General features: G+C 41.3%; 1 protein-coding gene across 1 annotated transcript in view; it reads right to left on the bottom strand.

Moving 5' to 3' along the window:
* The window catches only part of LOC138023009 (protein sidekick-1-like), a 39,062-nt gene that overhangs the window by 3,137 nt on the left and 22,484 nt on the right, over nt 1-13,441 (bottom strand). Inside the window, exons 6-12 of the mRNA XM_068870044.1 lie at nt 13,052-13,360; nt 10,476-10,763; nt 6,718-7,014; nt 6,253-6,588; nt 3,519-3,806; nt 2,200-2,490; nt 1,155-1,257 (exon numbers count right to left, since the gene is read on the bottom strand). Coding sequence (XP_068726145.1) covers nt 1,155-1,257; nt 2,200-2,490; nt 3,519-3,806; nt 6,253-6,588; nt 6,718-7,014; nt 10,476-10,763; nt 13,052-13,360 — 1,912 coding nt within the window. The remainder of the gene's footprint in view (nt 1-1,154; nt 1,258-2,199; nt 2,491-3,518; nt 3,807-6,252; nt 6,589-6,717; nt 7,015-10,475; nt 10,764-13,051; nt 13,361-13,441) is intronic.

Genomic DNA, 13,441 nt, shown 5'->3' with positions numbered 1-13,441 from the left:
AACGTGTAGCAGAAGCAGTACATGAATTTAGATGACATAATGATACATGACAAGGCAAAATCAATTAAAGTGTCAGTATACAACATGTGTTATACTCAACATCTGGTAAAAAAAGTCTACGTTCTCTTGCAGTTTCTTTCAGATGAAAGAGTTGTGTGTTACAACAGAAATGTAAACAGTTACATTGAAAGTTTCTCTTCGCTTTTTTATAGGCTCTGTTTCGATTTCATCATTGTCAGTCTATTTATCTTCATTATCAGTGTTGCCGCTTTAGTCAAAGCTTTTTTACGTCAAAATGACCCGGGAAACGAATATTTAGGGACCATTTCTCTCAAAACGCGCTAATCCCGCAATGGCGCGCTCTAAATCAGACACTGAGGGTAAAATGAGGTTATACACATAGTCAAATTTTTCGACAACCACGTATGACTCTTAACTGTATCGCGCAGTAACATTAAGGCATATCGGCGACAACACCTCCCTAACTGCATCACGCAGTCACATTAAGGCATATCAGAGATGCAACCAACCAACTACTCGAGCGATTAATGTGACAAATACACGTACAAGAAAGATCTTATGCATCGTCAAATGGGAACTCGGAAAAATCCGAGCCCCAGATGTGACTGCGCGATGCAGTTAAGAGTCATATATGGTCTCATCGAAAAATTGGACGATGTGACTGTGTGATGCAAGCGTAGTCTATACCCACATTCCACCCTTGCTCTCTACAGAGTCTCCAGTAGCTCGGTGGTTAGAGCATCCGTACTAGATCACGGAGAATCGCTTGTTCAAATCCCACCTGGGGCTCGAATTTCAATCGACGCTAAATACGTTAACCTTGTAGACTGTATTTCAGTATAGTTCACCGTTAATATGTAGTAAGACCAAAAATTCATTTTTTAGCGTAAAGAGAACCTTAAAATCCGAAGCGTCTTCATAAATACTATGATATATTCTCGATTAAAAGCCAGACCCAGATGAAACGCATGCCGGGTACAACAGGCCAACTTTAATAAGATCGTTAACCAATTATGTAAGATTGTAAGGCATTTTTCATTGCCATTGAGCACCTCTCAAGCATGCTTGGCAACTTACACAAATTAAAATACCAGACATGACAAAATAATGAACTGTCACCTTGAAGAACTAACCTAACTGGTTTACCACTACTCAAAGTTTCTTTAATTTTAAACGGGATGTTCACTTCTGTTGTTCCAACACTGTCCTGAGAAGGAGGAGCAACCGTAGGTATCGCTGGAAAAAAAAAAAAAAAAAAAACATCAAAATATGAGCATTGAATTCCAGATGATTGTCCGTTATCAGTGAGAAATACGTTATCAGCCCAAATGTTTGGAATAGGCTGAACATAATGTGGCAATTTTCATACCATATTATAACCGAATTCAATAACTGTTTTACTACTCGTTTTAAGTATTTTCAAATAATTTATTATTCTCAGCCGTCTCCGTAGATACAGTACTCATTTCCATTGAAAGTAATCGGGAGACAAAAGACTAACGAAAGATTGTTTGCCGATCGTCTTCAACTCTACTCAGAATAAGAAAATGATCATTCTAAGTAGTACCACCAGATCTTTGAAAATCATCTTGCATGGCTGATGCATGAGAATACCAAACGACATGTAGGCTGAAAACTTTAAAGCGAGACCTGAAGAGGCAATTGCGCCCATTAAAGCTCTGTAGATTTTACATACCTTCAGTTTCCATCTCAATGTGACGATAACTCAAGGGTCCATTTCCTTTTAAAGATGCAGCCAGAATCCGAAATGAATACAAAGCTTTTGCCTCATTTCAGTGATAATTGGTGATAATTGTTTTTAATGCAGATGCTGAAATATTCACTGTTATTTCATTTCCTTTCTCCTTGTTCGTGTAGTAAATGGTGTAGCGTGTAGTAATACCATGCAGGGAAAAATTTTTTCATATTTGATTGCTTTTCACGGTCACGAATTATGAACGAAAGTTGTAAGCCACACTTCCAGAAGCCTTAAGAGGAATTACATTTTACAGTGACAAAGAGTATGATCATTCATTTCTGTTAGCCAAGACTAAGTGGCCGTCATGACAAAGGCAAGTGTGCTACAGGCCAACGTGATTGTCATTCAATTTTAACCAACGAGACAAAACTGAGCACTCACTTTAGTTATCACCAGGCCACATTTGATATCACTCTTACCTAGAGTTTTCGCCTCGTTAGCACTACTCAATCGTCCATCACCCTTTGAAGTAGCAGCCAGAACCCGAATTGAATACAGAGCCTTCTGCCTTAGTCCGGTTATAGTTATTTCTGATGCGGGTGCTGGTATATCCACTGTGCTTTCGGTATCCTTTGCAACGTCCTTGTAGTGAATGGTGTATCGCGTTATAATGCCGTTTCGGTATTCCTCAGGCACAGGATCCCACTTCACCAGGATGCTAGTGCTATTAAGTGCCGTGATGTCGGTTATTGTAGGAGGGGCTGTTGGCCCTGAAATAAAAGAAAATAAACTGTTTGCAAACAAGTACACAGCTATTAAATTGAACATTTATAAGTCCGTGAAATGTAGTTCGCTCGGCTTCGAATCTCGTATTTATTCCCGGAATTGGCGTCATTTGCCAATTGCCTGGGTTGGTTCTTCACTCTGCTTCGAGAGGTTTTCTCCGGGTAATTGGGTTTGACTTGATTTGCAGTCCCCTCTTCAAGTTTAGGACTTAAATAAAGCGATCAGTATAACATGCTAAGGTTGAATACAGATATAGAAAAGCGAGAACATTGCAAAAACTCAAAATACCAATTTAAGTCAATGTGCAACAAACCCAATTATATAAGCAAAATGTTCGTTTCACGTTCTGGGCAAATAGCGAATAACTTACAACGCAAAATAATCATGGAAGAGAGTACGAAACAACATCTCAGACCAGCTTTTCAACCACTGTGTCTTCCACTAGAGTAAGAAGTAAGACTAGCCGTGTCCATTATTTTTCGGAATTCTATATAACACAGCCAAGGATACCAACATCGAACCCGTGGCTCGCAACAGAGAACATTATGTTATAAATAGTGTGGATTTTATTGAGAAAATCAAGAGACTGAAAGTATCTCCTACTCATAAGCTAGTACCATAATATCTCTCGGCTCTGTTTACGTAGTCCCTGTGGACCATGCTAAACTGTCATTCTGCGATGCCGTCCTCTCGTCTCTCGGCGACTGATCAGTCATGTGATCACTATGTAACCGCTCACCACCAGTGAAACGATTAGGTTTCATGAAGTTTACGTTCTTAATCATATATCCAATAAGATCGCAAGACAGTAAATTGAACTTTAATTAAAAGGCTACCTAAGAGATTACGAATATGCCATTGTAATCCATTAATGTGTATCTTCGTGACAACTGACTCCCTGTTCTGATTATTTTTCTTAAGTGTTGTAGGACCATTTAATAGCTAGAATATGACTATTAAGTTCAATGTAAGTAAATCTGAGCTACGCCATTGGCTACTTGTGTTTACTTACTGTCTTGATCTGTGCGGACTGTAATTAAACGACTGGGTGGACCACGACCTTTGATTGTAGAAGCCAATACTTCTATATTGTAGTCAGTGTACTTTACAAGGCCTCGCAACGTTGCTTCAAGTTTCTCTACATGCTCTTCCTCTTTTGCATCTTTTGTCCTCCAATAGATCACAGTGTAACCTATAATCTCACCGTGCTGCTTTTCAACTGAAACTTTATCCCACTCTACTAAAATTGTCGTGGAGCTTGTATTGTGTCCTGTTACGTTGGTGGGAGGAGCACCTGGTTCTGAGCGAAGAAAAAAAAATCGAAGGAAAAAAATTGTAAGTCACCACACTGAAATTTAAATATGATATTTTTAAATGATAAATATCATTTAAAGTTTTGCACCAAATTACAAAGTGGCGCTTCAATTCTCTGTGAATTTCCTTTGCTTTGGTCTTTTCGTTAGCGATATTCTATCAAAGCACAGACATGATTGGTAAATACACATGCCCCTTTTTTAGTGGTCACGCTCAGTAATAGATTCCCCTGTTGACGTTACATGTAATGTACAGCAAAATCGAATCTATTTGATGATCTTACACAACATGTAGTATAAAAATGTCTCTATAAAGTCCGTGAATTGAGAGCGCATTTGGCTCAAGCTTGATATGCTTTTGCGTAGCAAGCGTCATGAGAGCTGTGTACCGAAAGTCTAATTCCGTCCACCCAAATGATTAAGTTTGAAGGTTTATTCATGCGTAGAACTTAATAAGTCGGCCTTAATTCACGAATCCCATTTCCAATGTCTGCGAATTAGCAGTAACTTAACATCTTACTTAAATGATCGCGGACAGGAGAATAGCTGGGGAAAAACACGAGCACCAACAAGGGCTTTCCTTTTGCGTGCAATTTTAGAAGGCAAGCAGTGACTGGAGAGGTGACAACCCTTTGCGACTGATTTGCCGGACTCTATAGTAAATAGTCCAGAGTATAATTTATTTAGGCGAGATAGAGGTTGGCTTGGACGAGACAAAAGGAAAAATGGTGGGCTAGCAATCTACGTGGGGAAAAATCTTAAAGTCCTAAATATTTATCGCTCTAGCTTATATGAATTAATATGCGTGACTTTATTGCTGCCCTCTGGACACCGCTTTTTAATATGTGGATTTTATAATCCTCCTAAACACTAATATTGCGAACAAGACCTCATTGACTATATAATTAGCCTGATGGACAATGAGTTAGAAAAACACCCTGATTCGGTGTTGCTTTGTGGTGGCGATGTCAATCGTTTGAACGTGCACGAATTCCAAGCTCTGAGTGGGTGGAATGTCATGGTCGATTTCCCGACCAGGAACAACGCGTGCCTGGACAATTGCTTTACCAACCGTGCTGATCTATTTGGTAGCCCTTATTTCATTCATATGCTAATCAAAACTGATCATCAGGGTGTTATCCTGCCGGTCGGAACTAAACTGAAGCCCGAGCGTCGCAAGGTAGAGATACGTGATACAAGGAAACACCAGAAAGAAGCGCTATATCTTGCGTTGAATGCGGAGGACTGGAGCGAGGTGTTGTTGAGGAATAATGTAGACTGTGTTGTGGATAATATGGAAAAAAAGATCCGGACTCCGATGGAAAAGTGCATGCCACTCAAATCCGTAAGACTTTCGTCGAGGGACCCAATGTGGATGAGTCCCTTAGTTAAATCTATGCTGCGGGCGAAGTCTAGAATTTCTTGCAACAACGTGGAGAGCCACAAAGTGATTAACTCCCGGATATCAGAAGTAATAAGTGCTAACCACAAGAATCCTCGCCTGGTTATTGGAAGTAGGGATAGGTGGAGAAATGTGGCCTTGATTTCTCGGCGTAGTAACTCTACAGATGTCAATCTCGATGCGGACTCGCTGAATGACCTTAATGACTTTTTTGTTCTGCTCTGTTCTGATGATAGTTACGAGCCGCCTTCAGATGTCGTCATCACACCTGATGCGGAGATTCCCCGGGAAACTGAGAGGCAAGTTTGGAACATTCTCGCAAAACTAAAGAAAACCGCCACTGGACCAGATAAAATACCCTCTTGGTTTTGGACGGATCACGCCGACCTTTTGACACCGGTCATTGCGCACATTTGGAATTTGTCCTTGGCTACCCACTCCTGGCCGACATCCTGGAAGAAGGCTAATATCAACCCCTTAGCAAAGGTTGAGGGTCCCCAAGGAGAATTCACACTACCACGGAATCAATATTACACCAGTCATAGCCAGGGCTTTTGAGACACTCATTTCTCGTCGAGAAAAGAGGAATGGTGACATCGACAACAACATTGTTGAACACCATTCACCGACAGACCACAGAACCCTCAGGGATTCTGCTAAATGCGTCACATGGGGTACCATTTACTTTCCACGGATCGTACTGGTAAGCTGGTTTACCTACTTAGAGAAAAGACCACTAAACCGATGCCTAAAACTTCCCGAACCCTACAAACGAGTTATCTACGATATAAACAACAACACTGAACCAACTCACAGACCGATTTATTGGACCTCATTTTGTCATCTATAACTGACCGATCTATTTACCTACAACACACGTAAAGAAATAGAACGAGAGGGATTCAAATTAAAACTTGAAGGACTGGTCTGCCGGAATTTTGAACCAGTATGTCACCCAAATTAAAACACTGCGTACCTTGACAAAGTATCAGTTTATCCCACAGCAAGGTAATCATAACTAGTGTACTTACTGTCCTCGTCTGTTCTCACAGTGATAGGGGCACTGATATTCCCACCTCCTTTTATAGTAGACGCAAAGACTGTGATGTTGTAGTCGGTGAATTCACTCAGATTTCCTAACGTGATGTTGTAGTCGGTGAATTCACTCAAATCTCCTAAGGTAATGTTGGTAATTGGAGCAACGTCTGTTTTTGTTACTTCAGGACCTGACGGTAAGGCCTTGTAGGTAACTGTATAACTCAATATTACACCATTTTGATCAGCTTCTGGAACTTCGCTCCATCTGACGAAAATGCTTGTAGAGCTTATGTTATGTCCTTGCAAAGAAGTTGGAGAGGCACTTGGTTCTGTAAGACAATGATTTTTATCAATTTAGAATCAAGGCTTTTAAACAGAGACAAAAGTATTTCACCACGTATTTTGAAATAGTATACGTTTATGTCTCTTTGCACTGCTATGTGAATTAGAGTACTTACTGTCCTCGTCTGTTCTCACAATGATAGGGGCACTGATAGTTCCACCTCCTTTTACAGTAGACGCAAAGACTGTGATGTTGTAGTCGGTGAATTCACTGAGATCTCCTAAGGTAATGTTAGTAATTGGAGCAACGACGGTTTTTGTTACTTCAGGAGCTGACGGTAACGCATAGTAGGTAACTGTATAGTTTAATATAACACCATTTTGATCAGGTCCTGGAACTTCTCCCCAGCTGACGAAAATGCTTGTAGAGCTTGTGTTAAAACCTTGGACAGAAGTGGGAGGAGCACTTGGTTCTAAAAGACAATAACTTTGATCAATTAAGAATCAAGGATGAAAGAAATACAAAAATAGTTTAAGATATTTGAATTAGCATACGTACGAACACTAAACTAGGTACAAAGAAAAGCAGATATTTAAAATAAGTAACAATAGCAAACAAGCCGAAACATTTTCACTACTGAGAAAAATAAGACGATGCAGTGCTTGTTTAAATAATGGCTAAGATGGTCAGTGGAATGTGGAAGGGGCAAGGGAAGGGGTGGGCACATGCTCACCTGCCCTCATAGCCCAAGCCTTGGAACTATGGGCAGTGGCCTTGGATGCTGGAGTATCTTTGACAGCACAGCACATTCTTGGCATTCAAAATACGGTAGCAGACGCAGCCTCCAGGCAGGTAGAAACCAGAAAAGAGTGGATCATGGACAAGAAGATCTTCCAATCCATCTGTCACAAGTTTTACAAACCAGGGTAGGATCTGTTGGCGTCCCACTTAAACCACCAGGTACTCAAGTATGTTTCGACGTACTCGGGTCCAGGAGCGCTTGCTGTGGACGCTTTCCTCAAGGACTGGAGCAAGTGGACCTGTGTAATCCATCCCTTGTGGTACTTCTTCTTCGGATCTTGAAGAACATCAGGGAAGACGAGCACCCATCTCTGTTGTTGTTGTTCCTTCCATTTCATCCTGCAGCCCAACATCCCCTGTAGCGATCACTTTGGCCTGTATCAGGGATCATTACGAAGCAACAAGCTTTGCAAAGGAAGTTATTGACATCTTATTGGCATCGTGTGGAACAGCCACACAGAAGCGGTAGGTTCGCTGGTGTTCTCAACAAAGTGTCTGTACCATTTCAGGTACTGTAGCAGATGTCCTCGCATTTCTTGCATCTCTTGTTACACAAAGGAACTTTGAGCACAGAATTATATCCTTTTACAAGTCCGCTATCCCTCAGACTCACAACCCTATTGGCCCAATGCAGCTAGGAAGTCTCCTTGTTGTCTCTCGGTTTATGGAGGGTGTGCTTAGAATAAACCTCCCAAGCCTAAATATTGCTTCACTTGGAAGGTGGGCACTGCTCTGTCAGTTTTGGAAACACGGGAACCTCTGCAGAGACTTGCATTGAGACAGTTATCCTACAAGACCATTCTTTTGTCCGCATGCTTTTCGCTTGGCAGTTTTGCTTTATAATTCTGCACCAGTATTGCGACTATCAGTGGGAGGGGGTTGAAGGAGAAATAGGATTCCCTCGGAGGGTTAGTACTTACCTGACGGGGAGATGTGGTTCTTCAAACGTTAACCCCTCGTAGAATGATTTGCTTTCAGCTGATCAGAAGACGGAGTGTTCCTCCACACGCTCCGCCTGCGACCCAAAAGAAAAGCACGCCTGCTGCGAGAAACGCTCTTTACGGACGACGCTGCCCTGGCCTTCCACACACAAGAAGGACTACAGAGGCAAATCAAATGCCTGGCTAACTATCAGCCTGAAGAAAACGAAAGGGATGGGTAGGATGCCAGCGAAGCGCCCAGTATCTCCGTCGGGGACTACACCCTGGAAGTGGTCGAGGGCTTCACTTACCTCAGCTCAACAATCTTCAACAACCTGCCCGTTGAGGCCGAGATGAAGAACCGCATTGGTAAAGCAGCATCAGCCATGTCCAGACTGTCGAGAAGGGTGTGGGAGAACACCAAGTTTACCACACATACCAAGATTGCAGTGTACAACGCCTGTGAGCCACGTACCCTACTCTGTGGCAGCGAAAGCTTGACAGCTTACGCCCGGCCCAACAGGAAAGCCGCCTCAACGGTTTCCACCTGCCCTGCCTGCGACATATCCTAGGCATATCTTGGAAGGACAGAATTCCCAACAAGGGTGTCCTTGAGCATGCGAACACCCCAAGCATGTTTGCAATGCTATCTTAGAGACGCCTACGCCGACTCGGCTACATTCGGCGTATGGAGAATGGACACCCGGCAAGAAATGTCCTCACTTGGAGCAACTGTGACGAAAACTGCCATTCCAGAATTGGACTTTACAGTCACAGTCGACGCTGCTCCGCAGCAAACTGACATTTCCGACGCAGTCTATTGTCTTTCGAGACGATGACGATGACGGGTCTTCAGACCTTTGAAGTGATTGTCTTCTCCTCCCCACCCTTGAACTGTCAATCGGTACGGCCTCACTCTTCGGCTCAGAGGATGAACGCATGCGTCTCGATTCTTTTGTAATGTGGTACCCAGGCCGCGGCCTCGCGACATATTGCGCCAATATTGCCCATATCAGTCAAGATAGCGAAGGAATGAAGAGGGTAGTTTCTAAAGAAACTGTGGTGCTGCGTCGGTGGGGAAGTAGTATACAAAAATTTGGTTTTATCAACGGAGTTGATAGTGTAAATTGGCCACCGTACAGAGATTCTAAAAGCTGACGTTTCGAGCGTTAACCCTTCGTCAGAGCGAATCCAAAGGGCTAACGGTCGAAACGTCAGCTTTTAGAATCTCTGTACGGTGGCCAATTTACATCATCAATTCCGTTGATAAAACCAAATTTTTCTAACATAGCGAAGGTACTGGCTACCAACACCGATCCCATGCCCGGCAATAGGGAGTATTATGTTAAACTGGATAGTGTATACTTTGTCCAGAAAATGGAGAACCTAGAAGTACCTCCTACTCATGAGCTAGTACCTTACTATTTCTCAGCTCTATTCACGAGAATTCTGCGCCGCCGTCCTCTCGTCACATGAATAGGGAGCTTACGAAACGACGACGCCGACGGCAACGACGACGCTACAAAACAATAGGTTTAGTGAGCAAAAACAATGGCTCTGCACGTGCGTTTTACATTTTGGTACATTTCTTTGCTGTCATCTCCTAAATGACGACGTGAAATGACCAAATTCAAGGTTCTGTGGAGGACGTTAGCACATAAGGATGAATTTTCAGTTCTCTCTCTACGCTTCCAATCCACTCATACCAGTTTAATTCCTCACCAGTTACTACACATTTTTAACGCGAAACGACATGAAATAGCGTCGTAGTGATATAAAGAACGCGAACTCGTATTTTTAAATGAAGTCCTCGTAGCCGTCGTCGTCCTCGTTTCGTAAGCTCTCTAATGTTCAGTCATGTGACAACTATGTAAGGACTCACCACCAGTGAACTAATGAATGTTAAACAATTCGGTCGAAATATTTTGATTTCATTAATTTTACGTTCTTTGTCACAAATCGAATAAGATCTCAAGACACCAAATCCCTCTTTGGCTATGCTTAAAAGTTACCTAACTTTAATAACCTTAACTACCGAAAGATTATGATTTATGCAATTGTAATCCATTAATGTGTATCTTCGCGGCATTGAACAGACCGACTGATGTGATATATTTTTCTTAATGTGGCAGGGCCGTTTAATTGCTAGAATATGAATGTTAAGTTTAGAGAAAATCTTTGCTACGCCATTGGCTACTTGTGTTTTACTTACTGTCTTGATCTGTGCGGACTGTAATTAAATGACTGGGTGGGCCACGACCTTTGATTGTAGAAGCCAATACTTCAATATTGTAGTCGGTATACTTTACAAGGCCTTGCAACGTTGCTTCAAGTTCCTGTACGTGCTTTTCTTTTTTTGGATCATTTGTCCTCCAATAGATCACAGTGTAACCTATAATCTCACCATGCTGCTTTTCAATTGGAACTTCATCCCACTCTACTAGTATTGTCGTTGAGCTTGTATTGTGTCCTGTTACGTTGGTGGGAGAAGCACCTGGTTCTGAGCGAAGAAAAAAACAGATATTCTCTATCAAAAATTGTAAATCACCGAACACAAATTAAGATGTGATATTTTTTAATGATGAAATGTCATTCAAAGACGTTTTGCCCTAAATTAGAAAGTGGCACAATATTCTATCAAAGCACAGACATGGATGGTAAATTTACATAATGATCATCACATAACTACTTGTAGGCAGTGTCTATGCAATGAAAAAAGCAGTCCCTTTTCATTGGGTCATGCTGCTCGGTAATCGATTCCCTTTTTGACAACATATGTAATGCACAGAAAAAGCAAATCTATCTAATGATTGTCAGTACACAATTAAGCAACAGAAAACGTTTTCCGTGTTTGCATAGAGACAGTTATAACTGTCGAGAATTCTCCCAACCCCTCGAGTGTTTATATCAGGCTATCCAAACACAGGAAAAAGTTTTCTATTGCTTTTATAAAATATTTCCCAACGATAATTCAACAAATGAAAGAAAATGCTGGTTTTTTCACTTTTTGATTGAAACAGATTTTCTTGACACATGCTCATATTTCCTACCGACCAATCAAAACGCGCGTCTGACAATTCATAACCAATCAAATTTTGTGAGATGTCACAGCCGCGTTTAATACATAGTCTCATCTAAACACAGCTATTAACCAATGAGAGTGCACGTGCTATCCTAATTATTTTACAAAATGTAATTTGCGACTACAGTCGGCTCAAGCTTGGTAGAGAGCGTCCCAAGTTCTCTGTGTACCGAACAAAACGTCTATTCAGTTAACCAAGGTTAATTCATGCGTCGCACTTAATTGGTCGGCCTAAATTCACCAATCTCACGTCCAATGCCTGACTATTGAACAATTCTACGCTAGCCGTTACCTTCAGTTTTTTTCATTTGCCCGTTGAAAAGGTAACATTTTAGAGAGTACATTTAGAGAGCCATTTCTGCTGCACAAGAAACTGCGTACATGTAGCAAGCATTGTGAGATATGTGTACCGAACGAAACGTCTATTTGGACGGTCGACCAAATGATTAAGTTTGAAGGTTGATTCATGTGTCGATCACGAATCCCATGTCCAATGCCTGCGAAGCAGTGGTAACAACTTAAACTTAAATGATCGCGGACAGGAGGGCTGCAGGGGAAGATGTAGGAACACGCCTCTCCTTTTTGTATTCTTTTATTCTGAAAGAGAAATTTATTGTAAGTTTATGTATTATTGGACTTCTCATGAGCCTCTCACGAGAAATCGCAATAGCACCCTTCGATCGATCCTGTACATAGTGGATGGTTTGACATGATCTGAATCAATTACTCTGATGCACTCAAGAATAGCACAGACAAAAATTCAGGAGCAACTGTAAAGCGTTTTGTCCAAGCCGAAATTGCTGTTATTGTACGCATGCTTTCAGTGAAAGGGTATAGTGGGACGCACAACTACGTTATACTAATTTATGCATTAGATAAGGCAATAAAAACTGTCAACCTTCAGTGTGTTTCTGAAGATCGCTCTTGCTCGCGTTGTAAAAAAAAAAACCCATGGAAACCATATACCACTGGAAAGCTAATAAAATATAGTATTTGAAAGTAACTTTAGCTTTCACATTTTTTCTTTCAGAAAGTGAGCGCAAGCACCCAGGCGTGAATCTGACCTTCTCTGCTCCGATGAATTAAAAAATTACCCTTGGGGTAACACGGATATCCAAACAAACTACTCTATATCACTCAGGAGATAATAAGCTAACAACTTTTGTCAGGCTTTTCCCATATTCTAATAGGTTCTAGAGAAAATTCGTTGTAAAGTTTGCCAATATAATTTTTTCGTATGCACAACACGCACTTGGACGCCAAGGGAAAACTATAAAGAATGTTGAAAAAGCATCACGTTTTGTTAGCTTATTATCGTCTGATCATGAGTTGCTTGGATGTCCGTGCATTTGAACGTTTATTAACATATGTTACGTTTCACTCTGTTGTAGTTTTGACTGGCACTTATCATGATCCTGTGATCCTGCGTTGTTTATCTCTTATATAAGGCAAAATGTTACATTAGAAGAAGAAATGTTACATTAGAAGAAGTCAATCTTGAAAATTAAAGATAAGCAAAAGAAACTTTCACCCAAAAGTTGAAAAAATGAAACCAAAGTTTACGCTAAACCTGGATTAGGTGAATCGGCTTTTGAACAACTGGGCCCATAACACTAAGCACGGAATCGTGTGTGCGGATATTATGACTTTCGAGAAATACAGATTTGATTTTGTTAGTGGATAGACAGATGGTGAAACTGACTTACCTGATTGGTTTGTTGAGACTATTATACCATTGCTGCTTGGACCTCGTCCCTTTATGGTTGAAGCCAAAACGCTGATGTTATATTTCATATTGATTATCAGATCAGTCAAGTTGGCTTGCATTGTTGGAGCCACAACAATCGTTGTGTTGACAGGTGCATTTACAATTCTTTCACTTGTTGCTTGATAGCTCACGGTGTAGTTTGTTATGATACCATTCTTATGAGAAGGGAGCACTTCGTCCCAATGAACAAGGATAGTAGTAGATGTTGTATCTATTGGCTTTAATCCCACGGGAGGAGCACTGGGAGCTGAACAAAGTAATAATTAAACTGGAAGGTTTGCCAACAATGTGATATATATGCTTTCTTCTGCACTGACCATTAATAATT

Source organism: Montipora capricornis, chromosome 11, assembly GCF_036669925.1.
Source record: "Montipora capricornis isolate CH-2021 chromosome 11, ASM3666992v2, whole genome shotgun sequence".
In the NCBI taxonomy this organism is placed as follows: domain Eukaryota; kingdom Metazoa; phylum Cnidaria; class Anthozoa; order Scleractinia; family Acroporidae; genus Montipora; species Montipora capricornis.
Note: the sequence above shows the minus strand (reverse complement) of the source record. Positions and strands in the feature narration are given on the sequence as shown.